We start from the raw sequence: 20,159 nt of genomic DNA on the forward strand, positions 1-20,159 counted from the left end.
TAATTATAGCATCATTCAAATTATTCTGATGGCGTAGTGTTTGTAGGAAAAAAAACAACCCTGAGGAAAACTGGTTTAGTTCAGGTGTCATTCAGTCCATTTATTTGGGGGGGCTTTAATGTCTGCAATGTTTGTCACAGAGTCTTTTTTGATTTTACCACTAAGGTTGTTTTTTCATTTTCCTGGGTTGGTCTGTTTCAACCGCGTTGTGTCAAACTTCATTGTGATAACATGTGTTTCCACTACGGTCTCACAGCAGGGGACAGCCGTGCCGAGCCGCACTGCTGTGGTCCTGCTTGGTAACACGGCTGACTGCGGCCAACCTGTTACAATCTCCCTCCTCAAACAAGCTGTGTCTTGTGCGACTCAACACATGTGTCTTTGCTGGGGACCAGACAGAGAGCTGTTCTTTAAAAACCTCTCTGTGTTCTGCTCTCAGTACTTTTGTAGCTGAACCGAATCTCTGTGGGTTGGACTTGCATATCAGATATCAGCCTTAAAGTAATCCTGATCATTTTGAGCTGTTTGAGAGCAGTTACTGCAGATGAAAAACCAAAATGTCCTGCTGTTGCTGTTTCACATGAGAAGCTTTCCACAGACGAACCAGTGGGAGGATTTTATTATGAAGATGTTAGTTAATGTGCTATTCTTCAATAATAACATGTCTCCACAACAAGATATGGAGATATTTGGCACTATTTGGTAGGTGGATCAGTTTTAAAAATTGCTGGGAGGAACAGTACAAGCAGTACATGTATTTTTATACACTCCTGGTACCATAAAGGACACTTTAGGAAACTACCACATATCAGTCAGAGTAGTAAACTTATTCTTACCTGTACTGTACAACCATCATGTTCTGCTCTCCACAGTGTCTGGCACAGCGGATATACCTCATCCAGCTGGACTTACTGGGATCATTACCATCAATAAAGTGCTGTAACGTCCCCTCTGCATCGTAGATCTGGAACACACAAATATACAGGGTTCGATTTGAAGGTGGTACATATACAGTCATAACTTCTATGCCCTGCATTAAAAAAACAGGGTTATAGTTAGAAGTAATACATATAGTGATGATATTTCTAGATACTTTTTCATCTATAAAAGGTCATAACATCAAAATGTCAATCACAGTTTCCTAATGCCCAAAGTGACATCTTTAAATTCCTTGTTTTATCTGACTAACAAAAAGATATTTCATGTAACGTCAAGTCTTTACATTTGAGAAGCTAAAACCAGCAAATGTTTGATGTTTTTGATTGAAAAATGAGTGAAAAAATTAAAAACAAAAAACAAAATAGATGAGACAGCTGTACTTGTTACAACATGAATATTTATATTTATATTTGATTTTAAAAAACTTAATACCTTCTTACAAAAAAATTTCTCAGGTCTCATCTCTCAAGACATTGTGAGAAATGAGTTCAGTCAATTATTCATCCTACAAACCACCCTGACGCCTTATGATTCTTTCCAATATGGAACCTGCACCTGCAGAAAAAACATCAGTTTTTGTCATCAGCCATTTAAAACTGTTGCAACTAGCAATTCTTTCCATTATCGATTTATCTGTTGATTATTTTCTAGAATAATCAAGTAGTTGTTTGGTCCACAAATGTCAGAAAAATTTCCATCACAGTTTCCCAAAGTCCAAGATGACGTCTTCAAATGTCTTGTTTTGTCTCGAACAACAGGGCAGTTAATGCTAACCCATTATGAGCAGTATGAAGGAACCATTACATACAAAGAAAGCTGGACAGCATTCATTTTGATGGAGCTAAAGTTGACCTAGTTAGCAGAGGTGGAAAGTAGCTAAGTACATTTAACTAAACTACTGTACAGTGGTTGAGTGCAGTTTTGAGGTACTTGTACTTTCCTTGAGTATTTCCATGTGATGCTACTTTATACTTCCACTCCACTACATTTCAGAGGGAAATACTGTACTTTCTACTCCACTACATTTATTTGACAGCTTTAGTTACTTTTCAGATGAAGATTTGACACAATGGATAATATAACAAGCTTTTAAAATACAACACATTGTTAAAGATGAAACCAGTGGTTTCCAACCTTTTTGGCTTTTGGCGTCTTACAAAAAGTAGTGTGTAGTCGGGGTCACATTTCACATGTCTATGAGTTGTTAACAGCTCCACCAAATAGTGATTTTTCCCTCTAAACTTCTCACATGCTTTCATTTCAATAAATGTTCAAATGATCCAATATTTCACCAAAAATCAAAGATTAGAGAAAAAGTCCAAAAACTGAAAACAGATTTGTGTATCAGAACTTTGTTTTTTCTTCTTTCCTCTCCCATTAATCATCTCACGACCCCTCAGATTTATCTGCTGACCCTTTAGAGGGGCCCGACCCCTAGGTTGGGAACCACTGGACTAAACTAGCTAACTGTATATAAAGTGGTTGAAACTAGCTCCACCTCCAGCAGCCACAACAGTAACATGCTGCTCTAACACTGATGCTTCACTATTAATAATCTAATGATGTCATATATAATAATATATCAGTCAGAGGGACCAAACCACTACTTTTACTGCAATACTTTAACTACATCAAGCTCATAATACTTATGTACTTTTACTGCAATACTTTAACTACATCAAGCTCATAATACTTACGTACTTTTACAGTAGTAAGTTCATGCAGGACTTTTACTTGAAATGTGGTATTTTTACATTGCTGTATTGGTAGTTTTACTGAAGTAAAGGATCTAAATACTTCTTCCACCAATGCTAACATTAGTTAGCTAACACAAACTTTAGTAGCGTCAGTAACGTTACTAGACACACGTAAAACACGTATATCTGAGAGGAAAGCAGGACAGCACCTCCCTTTACATTAAACTGTAATTATTTTGACCACAAATAGGCTATTTTGATGGATACTAACCTTTAGAAAACGGTAAAACTAGCTAACCGGTGTTCCTCTGTCATCTAGCAGTCGTTTGGCGCCATTACACGACGACTGCTTCACTCAGGGAAGCACCGCCATCTTGTGGTAAAAACTGGAGCACATATTTAACCACTAATGTTCCAAAAATATAGACAATATAGACTCACTGAATAATATTTAACAAGTAACTACGTATATATTACAATTAATTTCGAGTTGTGGGTAAAGATAATGAAGTCCAACCTTTAAGATGTCCGCCTCAAACCTGAACAGAAAACCGTTATACGACACGTCGTCACTGCCGTATCACTCCGCCATCACTCTGCTGAACACTCACGATGTTACAACTATAGGTAATGTGCGCAGCGTTAAGTAGTTCCTCCTATTAGTTCATAAAATAAAGACATTTTAATTTAAACAATGCAATATATATATATATATATTACGAAATTTATAAGGTTTGACCTTTCATTTCATTTTTATGGTCAAATATGGCCATAAAAAAATAAATAAAAAAATGTCTTCCTTGTTTATTAGTCATTTCTTTTATTATTCATGTAATTGATTCTTTTCTGTCTCAATATTTATTCTTTCTGTCATATAAACCAATAAAATAAAATCATTCCCACCAGTAACATTTTTCAATTGTTTTTACACCAATGAAGAACTGGGCATACAGAACTGGGGCAAAGGTGGTGGGGTATGGGATTTAACAACTAAATATAAAAAATGTATTTAAAAAATAAGTGGAAAGTGTATCCATGTAGTTAAAAAACAGTTAAGTAACTACTGACTGCATTAAAATGTAATTGCGATAGATGAACATAATGTCATAGTTAATGTCCTACTGTCATCATATATATTTTTTGAAGGACATGGGATTCTTGTAGCCAAACTTATGTTGATATATTTTCTACTGCATGTAACTTACAGAGTGAGAAAAAAGTTATCTTTATTCCAAATTCAGGGGACAAAAACTATTAAAATTACTATCAAGCAGACTTTTTATGTAAATTAACATTTGCAATAAAAGGAAATCCCACAGAGTGAAAAGAATTGGTTTGTTCATAGTTCATTAACTTCCTAAATAGGATTCCCCAACACTTTTAAGTACAATCTTAAGTTAATGTATGGACACAGTACTGTCTGGGCCATTGATGAATTTTTTGGCTTTGCTTTTATAGCAATTTTTATATATATCTTTTCTTTTGAATAAAAATTTAACTGGAAAAAAGTTATGAGTGTGAATGGGAAGTCTCTTATCAAGAATGTTATTAAGAGAAGATATTGTCAAACAGTTTTATGTCATTGAGCTGAAAGTAAACAACCTTCCTTTTAATAAGAGTTTTCATATCCAAACATAAGGTTAAGTGTTGAACTGTAAAACTACAGGTCGTAACAGGATATTTATGGTAAAACAAAGTCAAAAAATCTGTATATATTTGAAGATTTATCACTTAATTGTGTGATCATGTTTAAGTTCAAGAATTTAGAATAAACCTTTGCGACTGAAAATGATTATGAGTCCTGCACTTGCAGCTGAGACAAAGAGAAATAATTCCAGTTGATTTAAAATGTTTTAAACAAAACGCAGTAACAAATCATTAGCCTCTTATATGCAGTCTTGCCAGAGTTGATTATTACAGGCCTGCTGGGTGTTAAACTTTATACAAACCTGATTTACACCTGCTTAAAAGCCTCGCTGCTCCGTCTGCCAACGTCTCAGCCATAAAAACAAGTTCTGATGTCTAAAAATACTTTTTCAGTGTGACATTGGAGGATAATGCATGAAACAAGATGCATGAACGTGGAACATAAACTAAACAAGTCTCCATTTAGTGAGAGAAGGAAGAAGCTTTTTCCCGACTCTTGTGGCCATCTGTCCAGAGCAAAATATTTCAACAGGCACTGACCAGACTACAGAACAAGTTTATGTGAATTTGATGAATCTCAATGATTTTGGCCTTTCCTCTAGCAAGGCCGTAAGTTGCTTTTGTACACATGAAAAATTAAAATCTAATAGCCAGACTGCCATAAAATTTACTGATCACATCCTCCAGAGAATGAACACTTTTTATTTTAATGACCATACCTTTCCTCTAGTGCCACCAGGAGAAACTTTACATTTTAGCCATAGTATTGGTTATGCACTAACCCAGAATTCCAATAAGTCCTCCAAATTAAATGACTAAATACATTGTTTGATCATGTGACTCCTGAATGACACATAGGAGCATTTTCTAATCTGGCGCCTCTATCAGCCGTGATCAGCAGGACAACATCATTTGTCTGTACTTTAAAAAAACTGTTACACATCACTGTTAAACAATAATGATGTTTTATGCTGTGACAACACTGTGGTTAAGGTCTGGTAGGGTTTAGGCATAAAAATCACTTGGTTAGATTTAGAGAAAGATCATGGTCTGGGTTAAAATGATCACTTTGTTAAGGTTAGTTTTGTGGGTTAAAGTTACTGCTTCCTTAAAGTTAGGCCACCTTTGTCGTCATGGCTACAATAATAAGGTTAGGGGATGATCATAGTTAGGGTTTTTAAAAAACTGTCTCGTCTCACAGTTGGAAATGTGACACTTGTGGTTGGAAACAGGAAATGAACAGCTGTTTCCTGTGTGGATGTACCCTTGCCGCCATTTTTTCCCAGTGGTCATTCGCAGTATTGCAGTGAAAAAAATCCATCCAACCCAAAAAGCATTTCCCCGTAGACCACCACTATAAAAAAAAGACATTTATAAAACTGTTGACAGGACACCTCCAACTGCAAATAGGGTCAATTATTACTCTTTGCATTATGTATTGTTAATCCATGAAGGTTTTGTATTTGTTAAACTTTCCTAGAGCCTAGAAAAGCAATTTTACAATCTGTGACGACATCACAATGTAAAGTCTATCGGCTGAGCAGAAACTCGCGGGCAAGGCCAACAGGAGACACAACACGGAAGCAAAACTGGAAGCTAGAAAACATTTTGGCTAATGCACCAGGCGAGCAATTCTCATTCGATTGAATAGGTGCCATCTTTGAGTCCAGTATCCAGTTCTTATAATCTATCCATGGTTATACCATCTACCCAGCCCATCACCTCTGACTGAGGAAATTTGTCAACTTATATATCTACGTCATCTGAGCTGCACCACTGTTACAAGTCATAATTACTACGGCCACCAGATGGCGTCTGTTATTCAAACGTAACTATATGTTGTTACATTACGACATATTGTGTTGTTTTTCTTCCTCAATGGAATGAAACCTCATCCAGCTGGATGTAATCCACACTGACAACAACCAGTCTAACTGATATCAGAAATAAAATACAAAAAATTATACTTTGTTTTTATTTATTGTGTAATTTATTTCCCCAATCACAGTTCAGCTATAGTGAAATTTTAAATTTTAAACTGAAACTGGGTAAATCATTATAAATATAGTTAACATGTTAACAGCAGCAGGTGATTGGATCGGTTTCAGACACTTTTTCAGTCATCGTATGTAATCAATGCAGTTGTCTACACAAACTTATTATCTCACATTTTCACACTTCAAGACTATTTTCTTCCATTTTACATGCGTAATTACATTAATAGAATAAAAAAATTGAATTAAAACACAATCTTTGTTTTGTACCATCCAACACTCTGGCAGCCTGTAGGGGAACCAGAAGGGCTTTAAGTTTGTAGTCTATTAGTCAATTTATTCAGAGGAAAACTAAAGAGTGTGAAGTAGTAAATCATACAGTATACAGTAGAGTATATGATCCTGGTCCCAGTTACAGTGTCCCTTGCAACAGTAGTTCTTTGTCTTTTTCTAGATAAAATCAAGTAATCCTGCCCTGTAGACAAAATAAACAGATGAAGTATTTAAATAAAATGCATAATCCATGCTCCTAGAGAACGTTGGCAAGAGATTGAGAGTGTACACTTGACTTTGGAATCTGAATTTTCAGAGTAAAATCACCATAAAAATGAAAGAATTAAAAATGAGTAAATAAATCAACAGATATCTGAAGACAATAAGCAGTTAAAAAGAGTCGATCTCCTTCAGCCTCCGTCTCTCTCTGTGTGTGTGTGTGTGTGTTCATTATTAATCCATCCCTCCATCCATCCGTGGTGATGCAGTGTGACTGTATTGAGGAGGCGTTCAGTGTGTTTATAAGGTGATGACCTGAGCCAATAGCGGCCCTCTCTGCTGTCCATACAGCCAACAAACAATCAATGCTGTAAATGACTGCGAGAATCAAAGGAAACAGCCTCATTTATTATTCTCTGCATGTAAGCACTTTAATGTCTGTCGCCGTCTGTTTGTCTGCAGCTCTTCTGCTTTTATCTGAATCGTTAGCGTGTTCGTTTTATACATGTATGTTGTATTGATTGGCATGACTTTCTACTATTTACTTTCTAAATTAAGATTTTTATGTTTAAGATCATTTAAACATACAAAATAGTTTCTGTTTGTCTCTGAATCAGAAAAGATTAAATTAAAATTTGTTTAAAATGTAAACCAGCATTAAAATACTTTATGCCAAATCACATATATGCATATAAATGAATGAATATACTCCTCTTTCACTTTTAACCAGCTTAAATCTCCTTTTGCTGCTCTAAACCCTAAAAATAATAAAGCAGTTGTTCCTTAACGTAAAGGAAATAACGTATTTTAAATTTCCTGTTTGTTTGGAATGAACATAAGACAGACTTTCACTCTAAACACAATAATTATTATTTTCTGTATGTCAAATTTCTGCCTTTTTAAAATAAATCCAATGTCTCTTTCACTCTTTAAGACAAATGAAGAACCGTTATTGTCTCGATGCCCATAATTAACTAATGTAAATCCTTAATAAGTCTGTTTCTCTTCACCCTTTTATTTTATGAATGTGTCCTATAAACTTTATTTTCTCTTGTTGTTTCCATCAACATAAGTTTCCATCCAAATGTATCTCATATTTTAACTGAATTTCCAGATAATCTGCAAAAGAAAATGTGAATCACTGATCCAGTTTCCATCCTGTTGTGTGAATATCTGGAGATAAACAGTCGGTGGCGCTAATTTTCCCATTGGTGCCATTAAACTGATGCAGAAGAAGAGGACACAACGAGATGACGTCATTAAGAGAGCGGCAGTCAAAGCTCAAACGATGGAAAACCATGTGGAAAACATGGTGGAACGTTATGTTTGGGGGGTTTTTTGGGGTTTTTTTGTCTCTGTTTACATTTGATTTTTATGTACACAACTTTTACACCTCAGACAACAGGAAACACTTTTTTGTGGTATTTCATCTTTTTTTGTTAAATTTCCACTCAAGTTTGTTTTTGTTGTTTTTTTTTGTTGTTTTTTAGCACAAATTGCAATTTCACATTAAAAGAAGTGGATGGTTTTGATTACTAGTTGTGTGTAATGTCAAGCTCTTGTATGTTGTGTTCAATATTCTGCAATAATGAAACTTGCTTAAACCACAGATGGAAGAAAATGTAACTCTGCCAACCACACTGTTTGACTAACAGGTAAAGAGTATCAATAAAGAGCACTAAACAACAAAGATGGAGGAAGGTGCTGTTATTTTAGAGCAAACAGAGTTTAAGACTTCAGTGTTTACATTGATGTCAGAAAGAAAAAAGAAAGGAAACACTGTCTCACTAATTCTATCAGGTTCTGAGTCTGTAGTGTGTTTACACTGAATAAACGACAAAAGAAGAAGTACTCAAACCAGACAGAAGACATTATAAATAGGGTTGATGTTTGAGGGTGCGTTGGGTGGATGTTATTGTCCCACAATGCAACACGCAGCAGAAACAAACTGCAACAAGTTACTCAAACTCAGCTGTTTATAACTGCTTTTAATTTCATGTCCTGTGCTACTTTTTTAGTTTCTCAGGATGTTTTTTCTTGTGTAAAACGTCTTTGAGTATCTTGAAAAACGCTCTATAAATAAAATATATTATTATTATTATTATATGTAGAATAAACTGGCAGAAGACGAGGCAGCGGTTGCAGATGATACGACGTCCGTCAGGGGAGGTTTTGTGTTATTTCTGTTGAGTAAAAGACGTCTAGTTGGCTTAATTTGTTGTATACAAGCTGCACAAACAGTAAACTGTGATGGGAAGTCGTAGTATTTAGGACACATTTAACGACTGATGGTAAAAATCTTTTTTCTCCTCGTGTAAAGTGAGCAGACAGGGAGAAACGGGGGCTGATGAGAAATGCTGTCTTACATTTGAGGACATCAGTGCGTCCAATATGCTTCCTTTGTTTACAATAATCTTACCAATGAGGCAATAAGTCTTTAATTTATTCTTTTGTCTCCAGTGCTTCCCTTCATCCTCGTTTTGTTTGAGTGCTCTGTTTACATAAAGTTGGGAATGATGTGAGTGTTCTTGTATCTCTGTGAGGACCAGTAATAAAGCACCAGTGTCTGATTGTGAGGGTTGAGACGTGGTTTTAGGGTTAAGGTTAGAATAAGGTTTAGGTTAAAGCCTTATGTCACTGACTGTCCTCACAAGTATAGCAGTATGTGTGTGTGTGTGTGTGTTGTGTTCCCTGCAGCCTCTAATGAAACTCCTGCACTCTGCTGTTGTTTAAAGCTTTTGTTACTCTCAGCCATTTGTCACTGACGTCTATTTAAACAAATCACAGCACGTTTAACAGCCTCCCGCGTCGTCCTGCTCCACTTTACTCCGCATAACTGTGGTTTCCCCTTTCCAAAAAAAGCAGGGCGGGAAGCACCCCGAAGGTGGCCTGCCAGATCCCAAAAAAAAAAAAAAAAAACCACACAATGAGTTGTCAGATGTTTTAAGGAGTGAAACGCTTCCTCACTGCTATCAGTGATGTTCAGATTGTCGTTGTTGCTGCTTTTAAACAGCTGCAGACCTGTTTCACTTCTAATTTAGTGTTAATGTCGGTATTATTCTTCGGTTATTATCTGTTTAATACTGGCTGAGCAGTCTTATTATATCTGACACCTGTGTGAGGCTGTGCTGTCCGTCCGTACAGTGAAACATCTGAAGCAGAGCAGTGAACTGGAGCTTCTCCGGACCAGCAGCTGGTTTCTAGCTTGATGCTGTTCTGTCAAAGACGTTTTTGCTGCCTGTGTTTATCGAATCCATCGCTACAAAATTCCATCTGCAAGACAAACGGCCAAATATAACATGTTGTTTAGTTCAACAGCTAGAAAATGTTGCAAACACTGCCAGGCTGCAGGCCTTCACCCCCCCCCCCCCCCCCCCCCCCCCCCACCCACCCGGCTCCGGCTGTCATTTTTCCATCTGAGCACAACAATCGTGACAAAACTGGATTTTTTTTTTTTTCCACCACAGCTTCAGTTTCTTAAAGCTCAATAAATGATTCTTGTTTGAGCTTCGGTTTGTCGGGGACAGACACACTGAGACCGCCGCTCATCACACTGGACGCTTTGCTCAAAGGAACATCGGCACTGATCTCCACTCGGGCTGCAACAAAGGATTTTTTTTTCATTATTGATTCATCAAGCGATTATTTTCTTGAGAATTGTTTGGTCCAACGTAACATCAAACAGTCAAAAAAAAACCCAAAGATATTCAGTTGAGTGTCATACCAGACAGAGAGAAGCAGTAAATCTGATAAATTTACTGAAATGATAATATTATCAATTGTCAAAATAGTTGCAGATTATTATTTATAGCAGAGCTGCAACTAACGGCTATGTTTGTTATTGATTCATCTGCCAATTATTTTCTTCATGTCTATAAATGGTCAGAAAACGCAAAGAATAATATAATTTCGCTCAGTCAAAGGTCGTCACATATTTTGTTTTGTTTGACCAAAAGTCTTAAATCCCCAAATATTCACTTTACTGTCATTTATGACAAAGAAACGTATTAAATCATCACATTTAATGAACTGAAAACCAGACAAGTTTTTGGCATTTTTGCTTAAAACGAACGACTGAAATGATTAATAGATTATTCAAGTCACGTATAATCAGACTGCAAGTAATAAATCTGATTATTTTCTTGATTCGATGAATCATTTTGTGTTTGAAAATAGCGTCAAAGGTCTTCAGATACATTTTTGTTTTTTTTAAAAATTACTAAAATAATTAATCAATTATCAAAATAGTTGCTGATTAAATTTCTGTCGACTAATCTATGAATTGATTAATTCTTGCAGTTCTAATTTCCACCTAAATATATTTAATTTTGAGCCGATATTTCTGCTCAGAAGCAACATTTTCTAACATCGTGGAGCTGAAGTTATTGATCAGTATCAGAAACTCAAGAATAACTTTACTAGTGTCTAATATAGAGAATCAAATCTACAAAATATCATCAGTTATTACCTTCATCTGTGTCTTTAACCTCTTGAACTTTTCAGACGTTGATCAACCGCTGCAGAACAAACTGTGTTCAAACTCAGAACTTTGTTTTGTCTTAGTTATATATTTGTTATAAATAGTGTCAGACAGAGTGAAAAGTGATTTTTCTAAAACTTTACGGGACATTTAAGAGGAAGGTCTTAACTTAATTAAAACAGACACTGATGAAGAGGTTGCTAGGTTACAGAAAGAGAATAAATATGATTATTTACTTGAACTTTTTACTGACACTGACGAAGAAGACGGAGTCTAATCTGTCTGTCTCTGCCTCTTTACATTTACAAGAACCAGAAGACCTGAGGTAAGAGGAGAGGATTAACTCTCTCACACACACACACACACACACACACACACACACACACACACACACACACACACAGAGTGACGGCCTGTGTGTGTGTGTTTTAGAGGGTGGATTACTCTCTCTTACATTCATTGATCTCAGCTGTCAGTACTTACTGCTCTGTCACTGTCCACACACACACACACACACACACACACACACACACACACACACACACACACACACACACACACACTCACAAGAACACTGTTTCATGCATCAGGGAGGCATGGAGGAGGAACTGTTTGCTTCATTCAGACTTTGCAAATATATTTTTTTTCATTATATCAAACTTTTTCACATTTCAGACGTTTCTGTCTTTAACCGTCCTGTTGTCATCGGGTCACTTTTGACCCGCGAAGACAACAGGTGTCATTATGTGCTGTCATTAAAAAAATTGCAATGATTTCAAAACAGTATCCTGACTAAGATATTATGAATTATTTTAACTATAGTTGAGATCAGGGGGGGTTTCTTCTAACCCCCCAAAAAACTGAAACGGTTTTAAACCAGTATCCTGACTAAACTTTTACATATACCAGTCTGCCATAAGGATACCTGTTTACATAACACACTGTTTTTGGATTATATTATTATATTATGTGTTATAGATATTAATGCCTCGTAAAGTGCAGATAGGAGCTTTTGCACTTGGTGCAAGTTGGAAGAGTTTCTACAAAACGATGCTCTAAATTCAGTTACTAATTTAAACTAAATTGAAAATAAAATTAAGTTTGTTTCCAGGTAAAAAGATGTATTAAATGTAATAGTTACTACATTGTAGTATACTAGGGTCAGAATTCCTTAAATGCAGTGTATTTGCTTCCTCGTCCACTGGAGATGAATGTTCAGTGATTGTGTAACTCACTCGTGCTGCAGCCTCTCTACACATCCAGGGACTCTGCGTTGTGCTTTTGTTTTGTTGTGTGACTTTTCTGTCACACAACAAAGGGCGGGATTATCTGTCTATCATCAGACTGAATATGAGCAAAACCTTCCTTGTTCTCATCATCCAAAGTAAAATCCACCAATCAGAAAATTCTGCAGATAGGAGGTTTTGCACTTTGGCCATCGATATACATCATAATAAGGTCAGTATGGCACTGATACGTATCGGATTGATGCATTCATACTTTGAATTTTTGGGCATCCACATTTGAGGATTACAAACTGGATTCAGGTCCTGATGGTGACCTCTCTCTGGGGGTTTGAGTCATCTGAGCTTCAGTCTCACAAGTCTGTGGAACGCTAAAATGAGAACATTTTTGTTGTTTTGTAATGAAAACACTCTGTTTCTGAGTGACAGCTGTCAGTGATCGGCCTGCACAACGTCAACCAACAGCTGAGTGTGTGTGTGTGTGTGTGTGTGTCTGTGTGTGTGTGTGTGTGTGAGACAGAAAGTGCGTCTGAGGTATACTAACAGTGTTTTCACCTTTTGACCTTATTACAGAGAGTAAATCTTCTCGTCGTCTGCAAGCCGAGCAGACGCTAGAGATACCCTGTGTGTGTGTGTGTGTGTGTGTGTGTGTGTGTGTGTGTGTGTGTATGTGTGTGTGTGCGTGTGTGTGCGTGTGTGTGTGTGTGTGTGTTTCCAGACAGGAATGTGCTTCATTTATCAGTTAAAAACACTTAACCGCCGCTCCGTACCAACACTGGCATGTAAATGGCTACGTCGCCATCAGAGGACGATGTGTGTGTGACAAGCGTGTGTGTGTTAAATGTGTTTATCGCGGGGTGTGTGACGTGCGCGCGTGTCAATAAGTCACTAATGCAGCCGCCGGTTATCTCCTCCGAAGGTGTTACGACACTTTCTCACACACGGAAACATACAAGAGTGTATCTGAAGCTTTTTAAAACCAAAACATCTGAAATCTTCCGTCAGCAGAGGTCAGCAGAGGTCAGCAGAGGTCAGCAGAGGTCAGCAGAGGTCAGTCTGCAGGTTTTCAGGCTGACAAAGTTTTTATTTTTGGATTAAAACTACTGAGAGATGATTCAATATTTTTTATATTAAAGTGATTTCCATCAACTACAAATACTGACAAGATGACATTAGTGGATGTTTACTGTATTAATTCTGTTGTGTACCATGAATTTTATAATTTTATGTCATTTTATTCTAATTTTAGGTTGTTGTCTATTAGGGTAACTCATTCACAGTTCTTGTTTTCTGTCGTATGAACACTGTCCCTGTCAAATAAATACAATAAAATAAAGAAATATTTCCCCCTGAAGTATTTAAGCTATTTACCGTTTGTGCAGTAGGAGTGTGACTGTCAGTCCTGTCCACCAAAACATCATAAAGCAACAAAAGTTTCATTAAGACATAACGGTGTGCAAGAACTTTTCTTTTTTTTTTTAAATCTCTGTTTCAAAGTAATTGTTTCAAATGTGGTCATTAAGATAGAAAATAGTAATTAAATGTATTAATATCACTGAGCACTTCTCTATTAAATTTACAGATTTGCAAATTTGGGGGCACCTCAGGTCACTGCTGGTGGGAGAACATACATGTATATTCTGGGACTGTCCGAAGCTGTCAGGTTACTGACATGACAAACAAAATGAGATTTAAAAATGCTTAAAAATAGAGGTGCTGTTAGAACCGTCTTACTTTCTTGTAGGAATTATTGCCAAAATGTAGAAAACAATAGTCAGATATCATTACTGAGAATACTCATGGCTGAAAGCTCAGGAGAGAGAAGATAAAGGACGTCTATTATATGAAAAACATAACAGCAAAGTTACAACTAAAGACAGACGTGTTCTTGACCAAATGGTCACCGATTATTTCTTTTCTTTCCCTCTGAGGAGAACGATGTTCCCATTCGTCTTTTTTTTTGTTTTTTTGGTGTATATATACGTATGTATGTATTTGTAACTTTTTTTGTTTTGCTTTGTTTTGTTTTTTTTAAAATTTGTTTATTTATTTATTTCATTTATTTTTTTATTTACCTTTTGTTATTATTATTATAATTCATTTTATTTACTTATGTACTGATAATGGCTGTATGGATGATGGACACATGATGGAAGGTCAAAGATCATGAACAGACCCTTAACATTGCTTCATTTACACCTGTATGAATGTAAATATTTGAAAAGCTGATTGTACTGTACTGATTGTTTGACTGCACTTGAGAAAAGGAAATAAAATAAGTTAAATTTTTTTTTTTTTTTACAGATTTGCTAAAAATTGTAATGTGCAAAATTTGCTAAAAGAAAGTTAAAATTGCTCCAGGTGAACACATATATGTTCGCAGCTATCTCTGAGTTGTGACTTGTGTCAAAAAGTTAAAAAAAATATTCTAAATTTCACATTTAAAATTATCCAAATGTTGTGAAATATCTCCCAACAAGTTTGTGTCACTGAGTTCATCTGGTTGTAATTCCAGGTCTGCTTTGACCTTTGACACCCAACAGTGATGTCAGAGAAACAGACTCCTGCTGTGGTGCAATTACAAGCTACTGGAAATTTAAATCTACAAGACAAACTACAGATAAATGATGATGATGATGTTAAGAAGAGAAAAAGTTTGTTTCACTACTGATTTTCAGGTGTCAGATTCCCAAAAACAAATTAACTTCTGCAAAACTGCATAAATAAATGCTTGATAGTGATGTAAAGGCCCCCTAATACATAATGAATGCTCTAAAATATAGAATATACTGCAGGCACAAGCTTCTACATGAGTAAATATATTAGATGGTGTGTTTTTGGTCATTATCTTGATCATATAGAGCAACAAGTCTCTTCTGTCTGATTCTCAGACTGTCAGCTGTACAAAGACACAATATCAACGTCAGAAAAAGTCCGACTGTCAGTCTACTTCTTCTTCTTCTTCTTTCTCCACAGAACACACTGGTGTCTTCTTCTTCTTCTTCTTCTTTTTCAGTCCAAATCCTGTAAAACTGTTCCTGAGAGCCGATCAATGCTTGCACGCTTCTGTTCTACAGCTAATCAATGAAACTCTACTAATTCTACTGTTATCTGCTCTCTTCATCGGCCTCGTCCTCCTCCTCCTTATCTCGCCACGTCTCCTCCTCCTTCCTCCTCCTCCTCTCCCTCCTCCTTCACCTCTTCCTCCTTTACCCTAATCTTACTTTGTCCCTTCCTCCTGCTGCAGGTGATAGACAAAATAATGTAAACACCTCATGAAAAAGGCAAATGATCTGTTCCCTAAACTGCAAGATCATCAGTTGAAGAAAAAAAAGCTAAATAATTGACAGTTAAAGCTCCACCAAAATCAATTAATGTGGCTTTAATAACAACTGTGAACATCATGTCAGACTCACAGTATCGTAACACTGTTTGCATTGTGTAATTGCAAAGGAAAGAATTTCTTAAGGGGGGCCTAAACTGCACTAATATTTCTGGCGCTGCTGCAAAATTGTGCCAGAAAGATGTTATTAAGGAAAAGTTTACACATGACAAATTCATTTTTTTCTTTACGACTCAGCGAACATGTAGGAAACATACCTTTTAGGTAGCAAATTGTCTAAATGTGTTCTTTACCACTGTACGATCTGTGTGTAATGTGTGATGAACCTACAGAGACTCTGCAGCTCCTCTCGGCTTTACGGAGCTTCATAGTGAGTTTCAGCTCATTGTTTATCTGTCCGGCTGCAACTTTGCTGTTTTTTTCACTCTCAGTGCTCTCATAGTGTCATTTTTGGGCCACAGCAGGCAGCTGTTTTCAGAGAAAAAGCTCTAAAAAGCCACTGTACACTACCTGCTCAGCACCAAACAGCAAACAGACACAGTTAGCTGTAGACTAGCTGGTGAACATAGTGGAGCATTTAGCAGCTAAAGAGCCAGATATTTCCCTCAGGAGTTGGTAGAGAGCAGAAACAGAGCCAAAAGAGAGTGAATATTGGACTTATGTTGACCAGTCGGACAGAAACACGACTCCAGATGAATGATAATGTTGCTCCGTAACTGCTGGATGTGGAAATAAACAACTGTTTGCTAACAAGTTCAACATATCAACTTAAAAGTTGATGATATGTCAGTGTTGTGTTCACTACTTGTTTCTGCTGAAAAGGACAGAAGACAAAACATCAGTTAACGCAGCTTTAAAATCCCCCTCCACGCATTTAACACGTTTTCGTCTTCCTCTTCATCCTCTAAATCCTCTGTCCCTCCTCTTTTGTCTCAGTCTTCCTTCACTCCTCCGCTTCAATCTTTCCTTATGATTCTTACCTGATTATTCCTATCTGAGACAAAACATACTGTTACTCACTCTCCACATCCAGCTGATTCTACTCATTGTTGTCATTCTGGATGTTAAATCTTCTGTAACCACAGAATGCGTTCATACTTGGCTTGCCAGGTGAAATGAAATGAAGGTTAAATAAAACCAAAATAAAGCCATAGTCTCGCTCATTCATCCTGTCCATGACCCACTGGTATTCAGTCACCACATCTTTCAGTGTTCTTAAACACAACCTGTCGTTTAGGAGTCCATTTTTCAGCTGTAGGCCTCATAAACTCTGCTGCCATCACTGCCTTCACCACCACCACCGCCGCCGTCATGCCCTAGAGCAACATTCTGGGCCTCCACACATCCATTGAGAGCCGCTTCACCATCTGAAACTGTGTTTTCAGCGAGCAGTGAGCCGACTCATAAATCAGAGGGGTAATAATGGTTCAGAGAAACAGATAATATTTGGATAACCGACTCTGATTCACCTCAGCGTCACCAGCAGCCAGATCCAGTCTGCAGGCAGAGCTCGCTGCTTTCTCACACAACATGGAGGGCGAGGGAGGAGCAGCAGAGCGTGACGCACCAACACCACCACATGAAGACACCACCACCCACACCAAGGTACCACCACCCAGACCAACGCACCACCACCTGCAAGACTGAGGTACAATGACTCAGCCTGAGGTACCACCACCACTGACCACCTGACCAACATACACCACCCACAGGACTGAGGTACCACCACCCACAGGACTGATGTACCACCACCTACAAGACTGAGGACTGAGGTACCACCACCTACAGGACTGATATACCACCACCTACAGGACTGAGGACTGAGATACAACCACTCACAGGACTGAGGTATCACCACCTGCATGACTGTGGAACCATCACCCAAAGGGTTGAGGTACCACGGCCTGAGGTAAAACCACCTACAGGATTGAGGACTGAGGTATCACCACCTATAGGACAGAGGTACAACCACCCAAGGTCTGAGGAACCACCACCTAAAGGACTGAGGACTGAGGTATCACCAACTATAGGACAGAGGTACAACCACCCAAGGTCTGAGGAGCCACCACCCACAGGACTAATAAACCACTGGCCACAGAACTGATGTATCACAACCACCAGACCAATGCACTACCATCTACAGGACTGAGGTACCACCACCTAGACAGGACACCAAGACATCAGACACTTTGACATGTGAGCAGAAGAAGTGGTGGATCAACATCACCAACACTGTAATTGGTGGATGACCTGCTCTGCCTGCTGAGCCACAGCCAGTCAACCTTAAGGGACCAGTATACTCCACCAGAACTGCTTTTTGGATGGTGGAACAGCATCTGAAACCTCCTCTCCCCTCACCTTTCCAACGCTGGCACTGGGGAGTCTGTGTCCAACCATTACTGTAACTTTCCGAATACAAATATATCAATATTTTACACCCACCTCATGCTATGATTTGGCAGCTTGCAGAGGTTCACTCTGCATCTCTCTTTTTTCATTCATTATACAACTATTTCTGTCATTTTAACGTGTAGCCGTTTGGAATAACTACAAACACGTTTTCCTCCCGATGTGGTCAGACAACGCATTGTACAAACTAGTTATTTTTTAGAATAACTCGACCTTTACTCTCAAGGTCTAAAACTCTTGTCTTGAGACGGGGACGGTAAAATAGAGATTAAAGAACAATACATGCAGAACGTGCAGGACAGAAAAACACAAGAAGATTGAGAAAATAAGAGAAGAGAAACTCATTTTCAATGTTTGTCTGGTCAACTATGATGACAGTACCTTTATTGACAAACAGTCGCGCTAATAGGCTGAAGAAGAGAACTGTGGGTACCATGATGAACATGAAGAGAACATGATAACTGTTTGTACTGGAGCTAATCACAGCATGTAAAGCCTCTACAGGCACCAACACAGGAGAGGAAACAACCAGCGGCTCTATCGCTGTGAAAAAACACACTGATCAAACACACGACTGGATTATAAAGAGACTGCGCACACATGTACACACACTCTCTGTGTTATTCTAACATGAAGGTCCTGATGGAAAACCCCAGTCTTTGTTCTTGAACCCCTGCGGTTACCATGCCTACAGGGTGATGTCACACAGAGCGGAGAAATGAACCCGAGTCACCGAGTGGGTTTAACCAAACAGCACCGAACTGTGGGCTGGTTTCTAGTGCGGCCGACGGTTTGACCCGCAGATCATCTGGATCGCTTTTTAACAAACAACCTACAAATATCGACAACAGGTCACGACAGGAGCAGAGAGGATCTAAGAAAAGCCTGGTAACATGAACAATGCATGCTGCGTCTGTAGCCAAGAAAAACGCCTCACATCAGTGACTTGAATGTGTCTCTTCATCATATTAGAGACTGAAGAACATTCAGGAGTATTTTGGCGAGGAGGACGCTGTGTTGACTACAGAGTTTTCCCTCGAGTCAGTTTCAATATTCACTGTTTTCACACAGATTTGATTACTCCATACCAAACATACTCAATATGCAGACTCCAGTCTGGATCTGGACTGAAGAACAATTTAATTCAGACCAGGAACAAACTTTAACCGCAACCTGAACCAGACCGCTTTTGAATGACACATCACTGTCACCTCAGCTGTCATCTTTATTCAGCCGCCTGCTAATCGCCACAGTTAGCGAGGTTGTTGTCGGATGTCGGAGCTCCGGTTGATGAAGTAAAATGTGTTGTTCAAAACTAGCTGATACAAAAAAAAAAGAAAGACTGACAGAGAAAAACATGTGTTTAAGGACTGGACTGAGAATCAGGCATTCATTTTGCCCGAGGGACGTATGAGACCATTGTGTTTGATTTGCATATGAAACAGTGTCCATAGCGAAGAGCGATAACATAAGACGCCACTCCAACACCAAACATGGCCGTTTTAAACTAAACTATCCCAAAAGTTCTTACAAAGAGGTAAGAACCACAAAACTGAGTTGAAGTTGTTATTTCAAACCTCCAGCTGCAGCATTTTCAACAGTGAATAGAGTGAAAAACTCACTAATAAACACTTACAGCAGTGTTTCTGTCTGGCCATCAAACCTTTTTATGCTCAAGTTTAAGGACTTGGTTCCACAATAAAGCAGTCCTGTCCACCATTAATAGAGAAATATCATTCATGTTCAGAGTTCTGGAGTTTTTGTACTGAAATATCATTTAATGCCCTTACTGGACCTTTGATGTGGTGGAAAATTTATTAAGTGGACCTCTGAGACTTGTATTTTAGTATTCCTGCTCGACAACTTTATGGCTGCCACAGAAATACAGATAAAATCATAAAACAAAAATATTAT

The 20,159-nt window shown here is 38.0% G+C and overlaps 1 protein-coding gene across 10 annotated transcripts in view; it reads right to left on the reverse strand.

The window, feature by feature from the left end:
• The window catches only part of prdm6 (PR domain containing 6), a 132,877-nt gene that overhangs the window by 78,754 nt on the left and 33,964 nt on the right, over positions 1-20,159 (reverse strand). For all 10 annotated transcript variants that reach the window (XR_006398791.1, XR_006398792.1, XM_044333253.1 and 7 more), the window contains one exon: positions 837-964. Coding sequence is in view for 8 of the 10 variants with exons in the window: in XM_044333253.1 (XP_044189188.1) it covers positions 837-964 (128 nt within the window). In the remaining 2 variants the exon portion in view is untranslated. The remainder of the gene's footprint in view (positions 1-836; positions 965-20,159) is intronic.

This window comes from Thunnus albacares, chromosome 2 (assembly GCF_914725855.1).
Source record: "Thunnus albacares chromosome 2, fThuAlb1.1, whole genome shotgun sequence".
Classification (NCBI taxonomy): Eukaryota; Metazoa; Chordata; class Actinopteri; order Scombriformes; family Scombridae; genus Thunnus; species Thunnus albacares.